This window comes from Aythya ferina (genome assembly GCF_964211825.1).
Source record: "Aythya ferina genome assembly, chromosome: 18".
In the NCBI taxonomy this organism is placed as follows: Eukaryota; Metazoa; Chordata; class Aves; order Anseriformes; family Anatidae; genus Aythya; species Aythya ferina.
The window spans coordinates 9,808,952-9,829,489 of record NC_140317.1 but is presented as its reverse complement, the minus strand read 5'-3'; the positions used below and the strand labels follow the sequence as shown (position 1 = coordinate 9,829,489).

Genomic DNA, 20,538 nt, shown 5'->3' with positions numbered 1-20,538 from the left:
TGCATGTGGCAAATGCTATTTTTCCATCCATTTTTTTTCCATGCCATGTCTTACAAAAAAAGTATCCCTTGCATTTAGAAAAAAATACTAATACACTTCGAATTATACGTTGTATACTGCAGTCACTGATAATGTATTTTAACCATACGAAACACACGCAGAATTTTAAAGGATGCATAAGGAGCTTCAACTAAGATTTTTATCAACCTTTATATCTTACACTCCTACATGGGAAATGAATCATATAGAGAGAAGAAGGATACCCAGCATTTACAAATGATATAAAGGAAGTACAGAAACATACAAGAGCAAGAGAAAATGATCAATTACAATGTACAGAGGAAAAAATGGCTTTTAGTTTCCAGAGGGCAAATTAATGATATCAAGATTAGGCCAATCACAATACATTTGTCTACTGAATTTTGCATATACACACACAGAATGAATGCTCAGGACAAGCGTATGTCTTCAAGAGAAATAATGCAAAGAATTTTATCTGAAACCATAAAAATTACTTGCTTCCAAGATCCTGTAGATCATGTAAATGAAAATGGTAGAAATTCCATTAACCTGTTGGCTTCAAGATTTAAAGACTTTTCAGGATTCAAACCAAGTCCATTGTATTAGTTTATTTAATAAAAAAGCTTGGTAAGGATACCAAAGGTCACGACATCTCTCCTGAAACCTGCCTCATATGAGGGATCTCTGTTACCAATATACCGAAAACTGCATTTTGATTTCTTTATGCAATTCAGTCCTATCTGCTAGCTGAAGGAGCTCTCCTGGAAACTTTACAAGCAAGTCTCTGTCTTGTAACGTTTTTACTGCATTTTGCATTTCTGTCACACATTTTGAAAGGAAGAAGTAATGAGAACTAAAATGAATTTGCACTAATTACATAAAGACTCACTCTATTTGTCTTCAGATAGCAGGAGCCGTCACAAACTCTGTAGGAATATTTATTAGTTTATTACTGCTGAAGAGCCATTGTTCTTACATCCCGCTGTACTGACGGCATTAAATGTTGTCACAAAGTATTAGATTTTATACAAGGTGGTATGGCTTAATGGACTGAGACAAAGAATTTCTAAATGCCTATAAAAGCAAATCTTACTACAGCTCTAGCTGGGCCTGAGGATTCCATTAACCTCTCTAGATCTGCAGAATACAAACATTTGTAAAAATGCACTGGCATTCAGTTTTAGTTATTTTGCTCAGGCACATAAAATCTAAGATCTTTTCTACTTTCAGAAGTTAAAAGGCAATGAAACATGCATCATGTGGGATAGTAACGAACACGTATCATAGATACTCTAAAAACTTTGACATAAACATATCACAGGACATGCCACTTAACTTTATGTGCATATATTTCATCACATGCAGTCCGTGCAAGATTATCTGAGAATATTAATTCTGCCAGTCCTGTAATACAGCCAGCTCCAGCATATTCCATATCTGCATATCATACACTCCTCAGCACTCCAAATTCCAACGGGGAATTAAAAACCCCTGTTCAAAACATGACCTGTCATGGCTCTATGTGCTCACATAGTCTACATCCCATTACACTACCTTCCCTAGAGTCCAGAATAAAAAAGATTGACAGAGACAGAGCCACCTCATGGGTGGCAGGGTTTGTGCTAGACCCAGATTCATGCTACACAGCTGGGTATCTCTGTGCTGGTATGCAACACTGAGCCCCCAAAATACACAGAATGGCTTACACAGCATTAGCTCAGGCCAGGTGGGATTTACTACACGAGGTTTCATACCATGCTTTAACAACCATACTGCTCCTGGTCTCAGGCTGGTATGACAACTAACTCAAACACATTCAGTTCAACACTGAGTCAACTGACTGGCTGATTCATGCTGACCTTCCAGGGAGCCATCTCATGGGTCTCCACCTGAGGTGTGGTTAATTTGCACTCCAGACAAACGACTTGCACGTAATTGAGCAATAACTAGAAAAAACTCTGAATAATATTCAAAAAGCCAAGACCTCCCATTTAGTAGAGAAAATGTTAGTCCTGTAGTGATGAGAACCACAAATACACCCAGGGTGAACACAGAAGACTTGCAGGAAAATTCTATCTCAAAAAAATCCCCAGTGTGAGCTTTTAATATGTGAGGCATTTTGCATTCATGACCACTTCAAAATATAATTTCATATTAAAATGACACGACAATTGCATAAGCAGACAAAAATGCCTACCTCTTCTAAGCTGTGGAGCGAAGAAGCAGATACTGCTCGAGATGTGAGTGGATGAAATGGCTCCTGACCAACTGCATGCTGATGATTCTGTATTTGTATAAAAGGGTTTTGCTGGGACCTATGGGGCAATGGAGGTATACCATAATGAAAGCCCTGCCCCATTAGGTGATTCTGCTGTAGGTTAGCATAAGTCCACGATCCATCAGGTTGCAGGTATTTCAAGGGAGATGGGGTTATATGTTCAGATGGCATTGAGAAAGGGGGATTGTATATTTGGGGTAAATGTTGCTGAAATGCTGGGTTATTGGGTATTTCAATGTCTCTGTTGTTTTCAGTGAAGTTAGGAAAGTGACCACTGTGATTAGAGTTGCAGGAAGGAGAAGGGAGTGCTGGTGGGCTTCTGGGCTGAACTTGTCTGTATTGCAACAGTCTTGACTGAGGGGGTGGCATTTCAGCTAAGTCCCGACTTTCACTTTGATCACGGTGTGACAGTTCTCTGAGCAAATCCTGGAATCTGTATTGACAGAATAAATGTATCAAGAAAAAGAAAAAAAAGTTTTTCTAAAATCCCACTCTTTTTGCAGTTGAGAAAACTCAAAGCACAAACCACTGGATTTAAATATACTCATCTTTGAGCCTGCTGACCCTAACTTCAAAAGATGTGACTGTGAGCAATCAGAAATTAGGCACAAGAGGATTAACTGGATGAAATACCTACCTGAATCATTTCAAAGTTTTAATAACTCTTGAGATTTCCTTTTCAGTCAGAAGAATCAAGTTTTTGTTATCTCTTAAGAGACAACCAAAGTAAGGATTTCCTGCTTTATTATACAAAACACTTCCCACAGTTAAATCAAATTTTAACCCCTTAAAAGCTAAAAACCAGAACAATCAGGGATTCCCCTCACGTGTACAATACATTTCCAAACTTCTTCAGAAGGAAGGGAGTATACAATTCAGCACTTTACGGAGTCAGATAAGAGAGCATTTAGAGGCTTTACCATGGCTATAACAAACCAGATGGAAAATAAAGCATAGTGGGAGATGACAGTAAACAGAGGCAATTTTAAAATCTGGCCTTTACAATATACATGATTAAAGCTGATGGCCACAAGAACTATTTTTCTGTTTATGTTCAACAGCTTTCTTTCTTGGCCCCTAATGCTCCATCTCAAGAATAAGCATATTTTTAAATTTGCCTTTAAAATAAAAGGCTTTTTAAAAAGGAAGAAAAGTTTGGATTTGACTGGGGAGCAGCGTTGTGGGCAGGGGGGTTGGTTTTTTCAAGCACAGAAATCTGCCTTTTATGACTAATTCAATTTGAAGAATTTACTACTTAATAGGCCTTAACTACACTCAGATACCATCTTTATAAGCACAAGGTTGTTACTCTCCTTCCATTACTTATTCCATAAATACAGCACTGAGATACTCCATAAATGTATTTTTTCACTACAGCTTTACTACCCAATAAACAGAATAAAGCATAACACATAGTAAAAGCATAGCTGTAAGTCAGCCTGCCAACTATTTTAACCTTCATAATAACAGCAGCAAAATGCAATACCTTTTAGTGCCTTGTACTTGGATCACAGTGTTACAGATAGGTGCCCACTGCTCAATTTTATACAAGCTCTGATGACTCAGTAAACAAATACCTTGAATATGTTGCCTCTGTTTCATCTTCTGTATTACTGGCAAGTTTCCAGTTTGCCCTAACTTGCTGCTGTTGATGCAATCCAATTGGTTGCTGAGGAAGATGTGGTAGATGAGGATGGTGATGGTGTTGATATGGAATAGTGCCTTGACTGAGATAGGCATTATGTTCATTCCATTGCTGTAACCTGGCTTGTTGCTGCTGCCTTATTGTTTCCAAAGCTACATTTCCATGCATACGATCTATAAAAATAGTTTTAAAAAAAAATTTATCTAATGTCCCTTTTAAAAAAAAAATCTTTATGTCAGAAAAAAATACTTTTTATACAGTATATTCCAGGGCCTATTATCTACTAACTGCATTGCAGTGTATAACCTGGTTATTTAAATTATACGGAAAATCATATAAACATGAATTTTTCTAATAAAGTGCTGAATATTCAAACATGCCTTAAGCAGCAAATTATGCTCAATGACATTACTTATGGAAACTAACCCAACAATGACCCAATTCAGAGCAATATGCCTGGAAAGGTAAATACCTCCTTCATTTTCACTTCAATGTAGTTATAACTGAACACTGAATTTAAATAAAGAAAAAGTCACCTACCTAAAGTGTCCCCTAAGGGCATTCCTGATGGATTCTCTTCAATGAAGTTGTTCAAGTGGGTTGGCAGAACAGGGTTGTGCTGTGCAATAGGCCTCAAAGGATTACTGACTTCTTGTAACATAGGTGGGGGGTGTTGTTCTGAAATCACAGCATCTACAGCAGGAGAATGTGGTCGGTGGGGAATTGGGTTATTAAAAAAAGATTGGCTGGGGCCTGCCTGGTAAGCAGGGGAAAGCTGCGAAGGTTGTGGAGGCTGTTGATTCAAATGATTATGCTGCTGAACTACCTGGCTTTGCTGGGGTGGCATTTGGTTTTGTTGTTCAGGCAAATGATTTTGTTGTTGACTTAAAAGGTTTTGCTGCTGTTGCAGAGGATATGGCTGCCTTGGTATCTGTGACAGGTGCTGGAAGTGGCGATTGGGAACTGCATACTGTGAGTGGGGTGGGGTGAGATGTAGATTCAGCTGCCTGGGGTTAAGATTATCTTTGCGATGAAATTTAGCATTAGGGTAAGCAACATTGGAACGTGACTCCGGGCTTCTATTCTGAGAATTTGTGTCTAAGTCAACCTAGAAAAAGAGAATGGAAAATTTACCTACAGAATTTCAAGAATTAATAAATTCATTAATTCATTTAACAATAAATAAAGTCTATAAAGCTTCTACAAAATGTGTGCCATTCCTCCCCTGCCCCCCATCATAATATATCACAGAACTACTATTTTCTTTAAGAACAAATACAGTCTTCACTATATACTGGACATATACTCAGGAATAAATTTGTTTTAATTCCTTAACAGTCACTACATGAATTTGAATTCTTCTCCCCTCTTGAAAGAAGGTTAAGTAATTCTAATGTCACTATTCTACTTAGCAAATAATAATAAATAAAAAAAAGAAAAAAGCATATGAAGAGGTCCAAAAGAGATGGACAGCATCTCATCTCAAAAACAAACAAACAAAACAAAACAAACCAGAACAAAACAAAAAACAGAATAGTACGTTGAGAAGAAGGGATATTAAAAGAACAATGCAAACCAACCTGCTTCGATTCTACGGGTTTCTTCTCAGGTGTTCGAATTTTACTGATTTCGGGTCCAACAGTGGTTTCACTTTTACCTAAAAATACGTAAGAAATTTATTAACTAGTTATAATGGAATAATGATATTTTTTGTTTGTTGTTTTTTTCCAGACACAGGAAACTTTACAGTTACTAGTACCATAGAAATGTAATACCCAAATTAATTGTAATTAAAATAAATGTCATTTACCCAAATAATTCTTTTCCTCTAATCTCTGCACTTTGTTCATTAATCATCAATAAGTATTTCTTCCCAACTTAACTACTGCTGTTGTTATTTGAAGTTATCACTGAAGTGCAGAACATAAACACAACTAATATATATCCCTTCCTTCCCCCTTGTTCTGATTACTTCCTCATCCGAATACTACAATATTTGAGTTATTCTATTCGTACTGGCAAAACCCAGGCTATTCCCTCAACTCCGTATATCCTTCAATTCTATTTAAAAGAGAAAAATAAAGAAAAAAAATCCTTTTCCACTATACCCTACTTAAGCTACAAACTTACTCAAAATGAAACCAACTTACAATGGAATTTCAGCAACTCACCATTTCGACTTTGTTCATGTTGCTCCTTGTCTGGATGCTGAAGCTGCTGCTGTTGTCCTATGCTAACTGGTGAATGATGTCCCAGGCCGTAAGGTATAGGAGACCCACGCCCATGTGCCTGTAACAGGTTCATATTATATGCCATAGCTGCTTGATGAGTAATGATTCGAGGGTCAACTGCAAACCTACCCTGATACCCCGTCCATGGTACCTACATAATTTAAAAAAAAAAAAAATAAAAAAAAAAGATGCAACCTGGTAAGGTACGTTAAAGGAAGTAAGAGAATAAGCACGTTGATAATGACATCAGTAAGAACCAGCTTTCTGTGCATCAGATGACCTGGCACACTAACACAGCTACAGGTACTATTGAAAGGGATAGCAAGAATGTAGGCCTAGCAGCAAGGAGCAAAGAGCAAAGACTTTGGAAGACTATTTTTGGCAAGTGTTCTTGTGCTGAAACCCATTCCGGTTTCAGTGGTGCCAAGATTAGGTGTGCAAAGATTGGTGTACAAATTATATTTTAATAAATTTTACATCTGTTTCTTAATAAATAGAAGTGGGTGAAGCTATAAAAAATAAAGTCCTGTCTCCTAGTAGTTGAAGAGAGATTAGGCTACGTGTTAGGGTGAAAACAGAAATGAACCCCCCTAACTTGAGGAATTTCTTATGGTCCTTTTATCACCCAGTTTTGTAAACTCGTAACACAAAATGAGTGGGCATACTATACCTCTGCACCCACAAGACACTTAGTGAAGTTAGCTGGACTACTGGCAGAACCGACTATCCGCATGTTAAGAATTACAGGGCCACTCCAGAGTGTCTACTCTACATGTGATAACGTGCATTGCAGATTGTCTTCCTATTTATTTGAAGTAAAATCCACCTCCTGAAAGCATGTAAAAGAAGTCAGGAATCTTTACAACATTTTAAATTCACTGCAAATTCAATGCAAAGGAAGACAGCTCTGGATCAACTTAGTTCAATCTTGCCCTGTAGGGAATTTATTAAAAGAAGGCAAATATATGAATAAGAGGAGAGTGCTGGGAAAGGAATCGCCAACACTCAGGCTGACAAAGCATCCTTTACTGATGACAGCAGGCAACCTCCTCATGTTTTACACCAGTATGGAAACTGACTTAAACAATGCAAAGAGATCATTTTATCTTCTCTGAACTAAATGCATTTTACTTCGGTCCCTACTTATTTTAAAATTTAACAACTTCCGTGCAATTCTTTTTTTAAATTTCTATTTGCCATCAAAGTATGCACTTTGAACTTTAGCTTTAGGCTGCCATTGCATCTGTGCAATCTCAAATCACCTCCAATAAATTTATTTTCAAAAGCAGCTGTCTCATTAGTACCTCAGTTTTCCAACTTAATTATTTAAAAGTCCATCCTCAGGGAAAGTGAGCTAACAAAACTTATTCCTAATACATTTCTTCTGGTTGGAAATAAATAAAGATATACTAAGCTTAGAACAATAAAACAAAAATTTCAAGTTATCTTCGCTTGATATTAATATAATGTGAGCAAGCATGACAACAATACAGCTGCTGGCCTTCTCATTCCATTTAATTTTATCCATCAAATGTAGATTTCTAGTAAGCTAGGAAAAAGGAAAATTACTTGACCTAGAGAAGAAAATCAAATCTATAGCTTCCAGTTGATACAAAACTTACAAGCAAAACTAGAGTTCCTACAGCAAGTCCCCTGTATTGGAGCCATAACCTATATTTCAGTAGAGGATGCAAGTAATTATTAAAAAAAACTAATGAGGTGTATGCAAATGCTTAGGAATGACATTAAGCACATATGCATGGCAAGTTCCATCTCCTTCCTACAGACAATACAGATGTTACTCCACAACATCACTTCTGAAGCTTTTGTTCTTTCCTCCCCATTTTCCACCTAGAACGTGGCTGTAAAGGTTAGAATTAAATCAGAGAGTGCTTCTTTAATTCACATAAGCTTTGCTGGGTTAGTTTTATACATAATGCAAAAATCCATACGAAATGTAACTCAAGAGACCTGATTAGGGATCTTCACTGTGTTCTCATATGCCATAAAGAAAGGGATTGGAAACGAAACAGGTTCACTATGAAGTTCTGGAAGGGGAAAACATCCCAGCATGCTTATTTTTCTTATCACTGCACTTCAGACACCTTGCACTGCAAACATCCAAAGCTGGTGATTTAAACTGTATAAAGCCAATAAAGAAAAACAAGCTCTGTCTAAATCGCCTACGTCTCTACAATGATTAAGAACTGGACTAGGCAATTAATTCACACGCAGGTATCTGAAGTCAGATGAGAGATCCCACTGGTGTGTCTATGCCTGGAGCTGAAAAAAATACACTAAATGGCATTAACATGAAATTGCTTTTAGGCTGCCTGGAGTTATTTGTGGAAACAACGTTTTTAAGTCCTCCTTTTCTGGTGGTCCTTGGTAGAATCAGTCACAGAAACAGCTAAGAACAAACAACTGAAGTGAAATATTGGAACAATCAGCAAAATATTCAATAACTGATATTCAATAGTTTGATTTGTTTTACATGCAATAAATGGGGAAGGAATAAAAGAAATGAATTCTTACAGGCAAAGGCACAGACATGACCATGTTTCCTCCATAGACAGCAGGTACATATAGAATACTTGTCCCAGTGTGTGGATCTATCCTTTGAACAGGACTTGGAGATTTCCCCAGGTTGGGGTGAGGTCCCAGAGGAGGAGGGGGAGGAGTATATGCTCGGATAGGATTTCCTATTAGGACAGAAGGATTGGGCTGAACTGAAAAAAGAAAAAAAAGAGAATGAGGTCTATTACTTTCTTTTTTCATCCTAATAGCATCTATCTTTATAAAGCATACTGGCAACATTAACAGGATAGGTCTGATATACTGAGAAAAAGCATTAATCATATATCAAACCCTGTAAACAATTTCAGAAATTTGAAGAGGCAGAAAGTATGAGTTGAGATATAGAAAACAGGTCGCTGGTAACTGCACTGAAGAATGTCCCAAACCAATTAAACATGCTGACAGGAAGAGAAGCCGTTAAACACTGCATCAAACCATCATCCTCCTTTCTTTAACAGGGAAGACAAGCTTTAGATTAATGCTGTTTTAAATTAATAACAAAATTCTTAAGCTGTTGCATGCTATCTCACAAAAAAGTGCGCTCAGTAATATATTGGACTGTCATATATCCAGATAAGTTCAAAATATATCGTATAACACTGCATGCAATAGAATGTCCTAACTCTTCCAGTGCAAATACGCCAGTACAGCATTTTACATCAGGTATGTCAAACAGCTATTTTTTAAACAGTCCAATGTCTATACTGTGATAAAGCTATAAAGTCAATGCACACAATACCTGTAAAGGAACAGCCTTGGAAATACCTAATGTTCACTTAACAGTCTTATAGTCTGTTTCCCAAGAGCACACAAGAGGTAAATGACTTTCAAACAGAGTAGACCAGATACTCTATTCATGTCAAATTACTATCAACTTGACTGAAGCCAAATCAGTGTGAGCTAGAGAAATTCCTTCAGTAGCAGCAGATACTTACCAATTCCATCGGGTGGGAAATGGTCGTTCTGGTTATGAAGATGGACTTTGCCCTTAAAAGAGGAAAAATGATAATAGTAATGCTTTGCAGACTTCACATAAAACAAAGCAATGTTTATTATTTCAAGTGAATTTCATAATTGAATCAAATACAAGATAGTTTTAAAGAAATGAGCTGAACATTTTATTCTTATACGTTCAATTGTACAGTTCCATCATCTGACTATGAATTCTCAAACTTGAATACTAAATGCCAATAATTCAATTAACCAGTGAGTCATCACCAATGCCTCTGGGGATGCTCGCTTCCAAGGCCTGTCTTCAGATGCAAGGAGAGTTACCATGAGCTTCTTTGGGTTTCGTTTCTCATTATTTTATCTCCTGCTGTTTCACTTTTTTCAGGAGCAGCACCCAGTGCTAACGTAACCCTCAGCACTCCTCTTCAGTGGCAGCAATTAATGGAAATGTCTATTTTCTTCTCCAGGTTCCAGCTCAAGAACCTTGGAGACTAAGCAGCTGCCACCAGTTTTATGCAGTTGCTCACCCAAGCTCCTTAGAAATCACCTCCCTACCCTGTACCACACCACCTACTTCTAAATCTTTACCCCTTAGTTATTGCACTCCAAAATTGCAATATGGAACCAGAGCACTCCAGGGAATTAATCTATTTTCCCCTGGTGAATTGTACATTAGAAAAGGAGGTTAACAGAACCGAGTTACCCCTCCTGAGTTCATGAGTTTACAGCATCAACTAAGTAGTTAATATTCATAAAATGTGAGCACAGTCTAATGCCAGTATGTTATTAAGCATTTTGCAGAAGAGGAATATTGTACTTAATTTGGACCTATATAATTTCACAAATTTAAAATAAATGTAAAAAGCCTTTGATGCTGCAAAACTTTTCTTGCCCAGGAGATAGTTTTGGGCAGTTTTCCAGCAGTCTGAGCAAATTAGTCAGGATACCAAGACAGGTTGTTTGACAATGTTGACTCATGCATAAACTAGATTAAAGAACTAGTGTCTGAATCCCCCTTCTCCCTCCCTTGTATAAGAGAATTATTCAAAAATAAATTAATAATTACTTTTCATTACATTACAGTACTTAAATCTGAATCTTGTTCTCTTTACTGAATAGGCAAATTGAAACAAAACTTGGAGAAGCTACAATCCTTAACGATCACTCATGATTAATACAAAGCATTTCTGTATCTGTTTTGTCAGTTAGCATGAAGCTCGATGCACAGAAGCATACCAAATCTCTGTTCTACCTACCATACTTGTAATTTATAGGTGCTTTATATATTTTTAAAAGCAAAATAGTGAATAACAAATTCAAAAGAATTGCTGTCCTGTTAAACAGGAGCCTCAGCATGTAACCATATCAGATTTTCAAATGCAAACGAACTGGGACCATTTTTGTGTTGGAGAAGGGAGGTGCTGGCTTTGCCTTTTCCCCTTTTTTCTTTTAATAGTTCTGATGCCTTAATGACTTTACGATAATTAGTTAAAAACTTAATTGTTATCCGTAACTGTTAAAGGCACCTGGAGGAAAACCACACTCAGGTTTCGGTACCTAACTCCAGGCAGTTAATCCCCCCTTACTCAACGGACAGGAGTAGGGAGCATTCTCCAGAGAATTCACCAGACCTGTGGTCCTCACTGACAATGCATCCTGATTAAGTGCTCAAATCCAGGCCAAAAAGCTGGAACATAGGCAGTGAGCGGGAGTAGGCAGAGCTGTGAAATTCAGAGCCTCATTTTCTGTATGCTGAGTACCCTGCAGGAAGCTCCGCGTTCTGAAAACTTGGTTTCCACATCATCACCTTTTATTAAAGGCTGTGCCTGTCCAATTCTGCTATTCTTTCTGCACTTCCACCATCCCTGGCCAAGCCACACAAATGTGGCCGAAGGCAGATGCTCTCCCAGGCGCCGGGGCCATGCAGCACACTGCCCAGAACTGCCAGCTCCATCCTAGCTGCCTGGCTCTCTGTGACAGGACTGAAACTTGTTTTCTTCTTTAAACAGAAGTTTTTAATAACCTTAATTTATTTTTTTTTAAATCCTTAAAAAATATAAAGAGCAGTTCTGCTGAATATGAATGTGCCATTTTTACAAAACTACGTTTCACTGCCTGTATAAAACAAGATCCGAAATGCAAGAATGTCCATAAACTCAGCACAAAACAGTGTGTGATACACTGTTCTCATTTTTCAGTACAAAATACATCAGCACTAGGATTTTAGCCTTTTAACTTTTTATATTAAATACTGTACTTGGGAGGCCCAAAGCAAGCTAAGCTACCTATCTGCTTTTAAAACTTCAGCAAAGGGAAATGTATCACTTATCACAGCCCCTTTCTGTATACATTTGAGTATTACATGCAGACTTTATGTCTGCTTCTGTACATGCTAGCTGTCAGTTGTATTTAGAGGAAAGAGATTTCATTATAGTTATATAGATGGTTAAAACACTTCAGTTAAAACTGAAAATACAGTGCTGGCAGTTTCAAAGTGGGCCTTCTGATTTCTATTGCATATGTGTTTAGTTTACTAACAAACTGGAAGAAAAAAAACAGTCTATTCTTAGGACTCCCACTTTTTTTTTTCTTTTTAAATGCATTATATCTGCATTTTCAAATGCTTCTCTTCTAATTTACGGAATAAAAATGTATCAATACAGTGATTATTTTAAAAAAGTCTTCAAGAGAAGTAAGACAGTAGCAATGACTGTTTAAAGACAATTTTTTAATTTATGGTTTTCTGTAAGTGTAGTGTTTTGACACATTGCTAGATGCTTTAGAAATCTGGTGTTTGTTTCTGAAAGTAATGCATCTAGATGAAGAAACCAAACGTTATCGCTTACAAAATCTCTTTTTGGACAGACTGCCAAAGGGAAGGCTTCCTATTTTGTATTGTTAATGTTGGGAGGGGTTGTTTGTTTAGTTTGGTTGTTTATTTTTAAGTGGTAAAAATGTCATTTCAGTTATATAGCCTGCAACAAAAATGCAAAGCTATGGAAAACATTTACATTTCTTCTTTCATGTACAACAGAATTCATCATAGAAGTTGACAACCTGCATTTTACCTTCATCTCTAAACGCAATTTAATTAATTATAACTCAAACAATTTTGAAATAAACTACAAAGAACTATTTAAAATAATTAATTGCTGAGATACCACAATACAGCTCTAAAAATTCAGTGTTATTTTTTATCATCTTAAGGAAGCAAGGACTGTATTTTCATCACTTCTTCACCTACTTTTATGAAAAGAGATGAGAAAATTATCACTGTGCAGTAACTGCACCTATCTGCTCTCTTGATGCTGGTGAGATTTGGCCTTCTGAAGGACATTGTCACTGAGATAATCTAGGCATCATACTGTATGACTATGTATTTTAAATGAAATCAAAGTTATCTTACATAAGCCCATAAATTGTATGTGTAATTTTTAGATCAAATCTTTTGCAGATCTTATTTTGTTGTTTCCTTCTACTCCCTGGCACTCTTACAGCAACCTGCTGTTTCCTGGGGGTACAATCACCAGAAGCTACTTGGGATAGGGATTGTCTCCAATTCCAAGGTTTCATCTAGCTTCTCTAACCACTGAGGCTAAGACTAATGACTGAAGTTCATCACAGTCTTTGAAACACAGTCAATGAACAGGCCAAAGTGACCCAATGCATATACATGTATATTAGTAAGGGATCAAGGCTTTACCAACCCCAAGTTGCTGCCAAATGAAGTCAAGAGCCCTCACTTGAAACTGCCGAGCATCCCTGCAGAATTTGCATTTATATCTGATTGCACTGATGCCATTTTAAAATAACAGCTTGTCCCATAAACTTTTCACGTCGTTTCTCAATAGGCATTTCTACATCCACTTCCATTTCTTTACAAAGTTCATCATCACTGAAACTTTACCTTTGGTGGCGACTGCTGCTGCTTGGTGGTATTCGCTGAATGTTGGTGCCGAAGAGCTCGGGGAATAAACTCAGGAGCCAGTGGGTTCAACACATAGGTTTTCTTTAACTCCAAAGCTTCCAACTGAGCTTTGATCTGTTCAAATGTGATACCGTGGAGACTTTCATTCTCATGACATAGGGCAATAAACCTTTCCCAAAATTTCCTATGGAAACAATTTTTAGAAACAATAAAAAGGAGTAAGACTCAATGGCTGCCGTTAAAATTAAAATTGATTTTATATAACCAAGTCAATTTTTATCTTTCCTGCATGCTCCTTTTACACACCAGCCATCAATCCTGCAACTTGATCCATTCATCTGTACCCCAGAACATAATGCAAAGCTCCTTAGTCACTTAATGGACATACGGGTCTGTCCGTGCAAATCAGATTGCAGCACTGGGTCTATACCACATTTAATATTAACATCGGGGACATAACTTAACTTGGAATTTCTCCCTGAAAGACCAAATATTAGTAAATACTATGCTTCAAATTCTGGAAAGCATCTGATTTACAGAATTTATTAAAGCTCAAAGAGTCACTGGCATGGTACAGGTTTCCAGTCCCAGAAGATTCTATGAATGTAGGCAGATCACTCAGTTCCAGTGTCACAAATACCAGGTTGCTACATACCCTCCTCAGAACTACTCTTGTGAAGCTCTTCAGAGTCTTATAAAGATTAATGTGTCCAAAGTATCTAGAGGGCCTTTGAGGTCCTCTGGTGGAAGACAAATAAAACCATGTTTCTTATTGCATGTCAGATCTTTCTGTAACGTATGGAAGAAATTTCAAGCCAGATGACACATGAGTTTCTCTGTGGTAATTCTATACCCAACTTTTTTCAGGGGGTGAAGGGGTTATTTAAATCATGTAATAAGAAAAGAATCCTACCTGTCTTCTCCTTTCTCATGACATGGCTTTTTATTGCTTATAAATTCCTTTCATTTTTAACATCTATATGGGGATCTACACAGAAAGTTTAGACTTGCATTGCTCCCCACCCCAGGAACTTTTTGGGAGGAGTTACTTAAAAGATATTTAAATGAGGTCGAAAGATATGACTTAAAAGAAAAAAAATGATGGAAGCATTGAAAAGACAATGATCTAAGAGGTGCGTTGCATTTGACTAACTCCCCTCCTTAATGTCCCAACACAGATTAAAGTTAAAGGACCGAGGGAAAACAATAGTAGATAAATATTTACAATATGTATAATTATATTTAATTGCTCTATTATATAATGATCATAAATAATTACTAACAACCCAATACTGTTTTGTACATTATGAGATGTCAAATAAAAGAGTATGTAACGTATTTCAATTGCACACACAATTTCTACAGAAACTAAGATAGCAACAACAGCGTCCGTCCCAGGATACCCTCACAGAGCCATACATAAAGCAGCAAGAGTCATTTTTACAAGTACCACATCATCCTACCTAGGGGTTTATGTTGTTTGGTTGTTTGTTTTAGTTTGATTTCGGTTTGGTTTAAGTTAAATATTTTGTTCCTCACTGCAGTTCACCCTTTAATAATAAGGTCCAGCCAATAAGCAAGCTTACTTCAATGGTGTCTCCCCAAACCTATAAAATGACAGACTGCTGCATCCTTATTTTAATAGCTGTGTCATACTTTGCTGAGTAGCTGCCTTTTATGGAAAAGGATAGATGTCTTTCTTGAAAGAATATTCTAATTTACTAGCGTATTTAAGAATTCAAAAATAGTTTCCCTAAAAGCCCATCTTCTGTCGTGATTTTATATGGCAGGAAATGCTCTTTTAAAATTCAGGGTGCAAGATTGCTCCTTTCCTTAATTTTGCTTTAAGGCAAGTATATCTTGCAACATTTAAAATGAAGATTAAAAGCAAAATGAAATAATTCACTGGGATGCTTTAATGATGGAACTCCCTCTGATTAATCAATTCAGTCACCAAACCCACTGCCAAGTACCACAAATCCACTGGGACCCATACACTTTTGCTTAAAATGCCCCAAGCAGTCTCTACACATGGAACACTTGTACTGGGGTGTAAGAACAGAGAATAAAATACTGCTGTCTCTGTCTTCCAGTGTGCTCTTGAGTTTAAAGGGAGTGTCTGCCAAAACAGCCCTGTCTTGTCTGATTGTAACACACAGAAATGTAATGATTACCCTGGGCATACTTCACAAAGCTCTCTACAACTATCATTACAGAGTCTTGACTCATTTTGACAGGTATTAGAATATTTATAAAATTCAAGTACTCTCTAAACTTTTTTGAGGTCTGTTTTTCCTAACGAAATGTCACTTCTTTCAGACTTCTATACTCCCGTTGTACTAAAAAAGAACCATCTTTCCTGCAGTGTGCCTGAGCCCCTCCAGCACTATTTTCAAAGACTGAATGTTCAATTATTCATTGATACAAGACAATGGTGTATTGAAAGCAAAGCTTGAGATACATCCTAATAAAGCTCCAGTCCCTCTTGTTTCTTAATTATCTTTTTTGTTCTGTAATTCTGAACAGCCTATACATATATAAACAGCTGCTGGTCTTAGAATGGCAAACACAATCCCTAATTGCCAACATTGTCACTTAGGTAACAGGTAACCTGTTATATGTTCTATTTTACTATACTTGTATTTTAACAAGCTTTTGCATGGAGATATTTTGAAAGGGCCATATGTAGAGAAACTGCCGAGCTCCCACATTTGAAAGCTGGGTTCCTTTTCACTATCTAACTTAAACCTCAGCAGCCAGACCCATGTGAAAATCCAAGAGATCATCATCTCCCCTGGGAGTTAGAAAGTTTAAAGGAAATTACCATCCCACAAAAGCTGTACTTAGGTAGTTACAGAACCAAAAGCGGTGCTAGGTGCTAAACTGGATTAACTAGCTGCCAGACTTAGGTAACATTGTGCGTTTTGACAGTGGGGAAAGGAAGTAAAATATATCAACTAAGGGCAATTTCAGAAGAAGTAATAACAACGATCTCAGTCAGCACATCACAGCAACCTCCAGATAGGAGTCATGCATCTCTGCCGTGCAGGTCAGTGAACTGGAGCCTGCACGAGCAGACTAACAGACACTCATCACTTGTGGGTCAAGTGCTCAGGAACACAGAGCTCTTCCTGACCAGTTAAACTACATCAGATCTGAAAGGGAAAACCAAAATAAAACTACAACTGTTACTTTTCAGTTACTTTTGACATGGCCCCAGCAGATAAGCAGTTAAATTCAGGTTATATTTGTTTACTGCATTTAAGAAAGGTTTAGGTTTCACTTGGGCTTTTCAGTTCTAATCTTTGAAAACCACATCCACGTTCAATACAGTAGAAGAATACTGCTCAGGAAAGTAGAATACAATTTATATGTAACAACTGACTAATACGTATTTTTAGTTTTATTATAATAATGCAGTCAGTGCACTGCTTCCTCTCTTCCAGAAAAAAAGCCTCAGGGCTTATCTCTGATCATCTTAGCATTTCAGGTCCTCCACTGAAAAAGAAATGTTTGAAGAACAAGAACTTGGTATCCTTAACATCACTGCTTACATCCCTTAGCATTTTGCACATTTCTTCATTTAGGTCTATAAAAAGTAAATTCACTCAAATCTTGTTCATTTTTTTCCTAGTGTCACAAAGACATAAAAACACAATTTTTCTCATTCTTCTACCTTCATGACTGTCATAACTTTCAACTTAAAAATCCTAAATTACATTAGAACTTTTTTAAACTTTAAATTATTAAATTATATTACTTCTATCTGTTACAAGTATACTGAAAAAAAAAATTAAAGTGAAGTCAACTGTTAATGCCAAGTAAAGATTAGAACTGTTAATATATGAGACAATGACTAGCTGGTAGACCACTCTTTCTCCATAGGTTGTTACACATGATAATACTGACTCAGGATGAGAAGGTAAAAACAGAACAAAATAAGAAGAACCAGATTTGTCTGAAGATATTAAAATGCTCTGCCTCTCATCTGTAGCCATCTTCTTCACTAGCATTGTTTAAAAAAGAAAAAAAAAATCCCTTCTCTTGCCTCTAGATGTACTAATCAGAGCAGCCCCTGCATGGCTGTATACTTCCAGCTCCAGAGGATACTTGGTAGATGGCATCTCAGGAATTAACTCCAGCACAGGCTGACACTGCTCACTCTACACAAGGTTACAGTTGCCTGCTCAGTCTCAGGCTTAAGCTTCAGCAGCACACTTTGGACAAGCTGCAATCATGCTGCAGCCTCAAGCCTTTGCAAGAGGTAGGTATACAACTAATGCTTTGCCATCGTTGTGGCATCTCCGTGGATATAAATGTGGGGAACTTCACATTCATTACATGGTTATTTTAAGAATTTAAAAATATATCATGTCTTGTATGGCACCTAAAAGAACATCCATTGTTTTTTAAATCCATCAGTCATACAAACATTTCCTAGCATTCGTGGTTTTGATTAAGTAAAGAACATTTATAAAGTACCTGCATCTTCCGATGGAACATAAAGCAATAGGATCTCCCACCACAGCTACCAAGGATTGTGCTCTTGTAATGGCAGTGTTGAGAAGTTTGTAATTAGACAGAAAACCATAATCCAAGTCTTCTGTTGAATCCTCCAGTAACTGCTCTTTCCTTTTAATTGGTGTTTGCTTATGTTTGCACGTATGCCGCGTTCGTACTGTGCTGAGAAACAACACTCTAAACTGTTTTCCTAAAATGAAACAAAAAACAAGTGTCTGAGATAATTTTAGCTATTTCTGCTAGTAACACAATCAGACCACTGCACTTGCCAGCCAGATTTCACACCTAGATATTCTGAAGAATTGATAGCTACCCTTCACATTAAGAACTTTATGCAAGAATAAGATTTAAATTTTTAAAAGATGCACTATAAATAGCATCTTCTATTACAAGAATATTTCCTCTATAAAAAAATTATTTTTCATCTCAATACTAATCACTCCAGAACTTTCTGAAATTCTAATAATCGTTAAAATGTTTCCATTCAGCCAACAACAAATCTTGTGTTTATTTATTCTATCTTAAAGGAAAAAATTGCTCTGGACATATCTTGTTTCATATTGAGCAATTCACTCGAATACATGGCTTATATATGGCATATGTAACTACCATGAAAAAAAAAAAAACAAAACAGATCACACCACTCACCGTCACTCAGTTACTCTTATCTTCCTTTGTTTATTACTGACTAAAAGTGCAACCTAGCAACAGGATATGCCTACACAAAATTCTTATGTTATCAAATTGATCCCAGGGACAAACCCCCCTAAGTTTGTGAACACTAAAATCAGTAAAAGAGAGAAGAGAAAAAAAAAAAAAGCAGAAAATCAGTAAAGCATTGAGGCTAAGTCTTGTCGTATTTTTATTTGGAACTCTGTTCTTACAAGAAAAATACAGTTTTTAATAAATCATTTTACTCTTAAAATATACTTGAACTTGTTTTTGAATATATATATATATATTTATATATATATATATCCATCCATGAGTTTATTATTTTGCTATTCTGTGTTGGAATAACATCTAATCAGCAAACTTGCCAGTTTCATTCTGACACATCAGTTTCATGGGCTATATCACAGGTCTCCCTTTGTTCAGATCCCTTTAAGATTTTAGTACATCTTATTTAACTTCAACAGTCAGATTCTAAACTTCCTTATCATACCTTTGAGACTTATAAGTATTACTTACCCTGAACGTTTAGCACTCTCTCTACACTGACATCAGACAGCCTTTTTTTCCGAAGTTCAGCCCGAATTCTGAATACTTGATCAGCATAAGGTGTTACGACACCTATACTGCCATCATCCAATTTGCCCCAGGCAACAGGCCATTTTCTTCTTAATTCCTCAACACGCTCTACTACTTCAAACACCTTAAAAGAAAGTCAGAATTCTTAAAAGAATGCCTGAATGAAGATCATTCTTTGATATGGAAAGAGAATTTGAATTTTAAAGCCCTCAGACATTTAAATGACACAGCATCACACAGCCTTACTGAACAAGCAATAATACTTTTGTGTTCTATACTGATACTCTAAAATATTATGTATTAAAACAATTCATTTAAGGTATTTACTATGCATTCCTTTTTTTTTTTTTTTTTTTATCTTGAACTAATTTTTTTCCACAAAAATGTCAGCTTTAAAGTACAAACTGGGAAATGGTATTAATAACCTTAATTTTCATACTTATGATCTTACTAAAATGTCAAGTGCTGTAGAACCTTTCTGATCACATTTATCTAATTTCTATAAGTAAATATACTGTCTAGATGGGGATTATTTCATTTTTACTCTGGATTTTACATATGTCCTATTTCAGTTTGATAATTCAAGAAAAGAGACCATGTATACCAGAGCACATTCACTTCCCATTCCAAAGGATACAATCAGGAGTTTCAGATTATTCATCAACTGCTACTTCATCTCAATGAAAGAATTAAGGGTGCTACCTGAAAAGACTAACGAACAATAAAATTTGAAAAAACGTCTCCTATGAGGAGACAGGCTCAAAGCAACCTCCTGCCAAAATGTGCCAGGCATAGTGACTTCTGTTTGGTTGGTTGGTTTAATTTTGGAGGATTTTTTTTTTTTTTTTAAATTTTGGTCAATTTTATTGATTTATTTTTTAAAGATATTTATATTTGATGTCATTCAATAAATGTCAATTTATCATTCAATAAATATTCAGTGCCATTTGGTATTTATTTACCTACTTCAGGTATGATAACTGATGAATGCAGCTTTCCTTCAGCATCACAAATGCAAGCTCACTCTCCTAAAAGAAGCTAAGCAGTCTTTCCTACAAGAGCCTTACATACTCTTAAATTTCTTCTCTTCTCTATTCAATCAGTTATCTTTATCCATGGGAATGGAGTTTTAAAA

The 20,538-nt window shown here is 36.5% G+C and overlaps 1 protein-coding gene across 5 annotated transcripts in view; it reads right to left on the bottom strand.

Annotated features, from left to right (window-relative positions):
• HELZ (helicase with zinc finger) overlaps nucleotides 1–20,538 on the bottom strand; it is an 86,010-nt gene that overhangs the window by 5,347 nt on the left and 60,125 nt on the right. For all 5 annotated transcript variants that reach the window (XM_084492204.1, XM_084492206.1, XM_084492208.1 and 2 more), the window contains 10 exons: nucleotides 19,344–19,527; nucleotides 18,114–18,342; nucleotides 13,611–13,815; nucleotides 9,688–9,739; nucleotides 8,711–8,904; nucleotides 6,116–6,326; nucleotides 5,525–5,601; nucleotides 4,485–5,052; nucleotides 3,877–4,117; nucleotides 2,219–2,732 (listed from right to left, as the gene is read on the bottom strand). In XM_084492204.1, coding sequence (XP_084348330.1) covers nucleotides 2,219–2,732; nucleotides 3,877–4,117; nucleotides 4,485–5,052; nucleotides 5,525–5,601; nucleotides 6,116–6,326; nucleotides 8,711–8,904; nucleotides 9,688–9,739; nucleotides 13,611–13,815; nucleotides 18,114–18,342; nucleotides 19,344–19,527 — 2,475 coding nt within the window. The remainder of the gene's footprint in view (nucleotides 1–2,218; nucleotides 2,733–3,876; nucleotides 4,118–4,484; nucleotides 5,053–5,524; nucleotides 5,602–6,115; nucleotides 6,327–8,710; nucleotides 8,905–9,687; nucleotides 9,740–13,610; nucleotides 13,816–18,113; nucleotides 18,343–19,343; nucleotides 19,528–20,538) is intronic.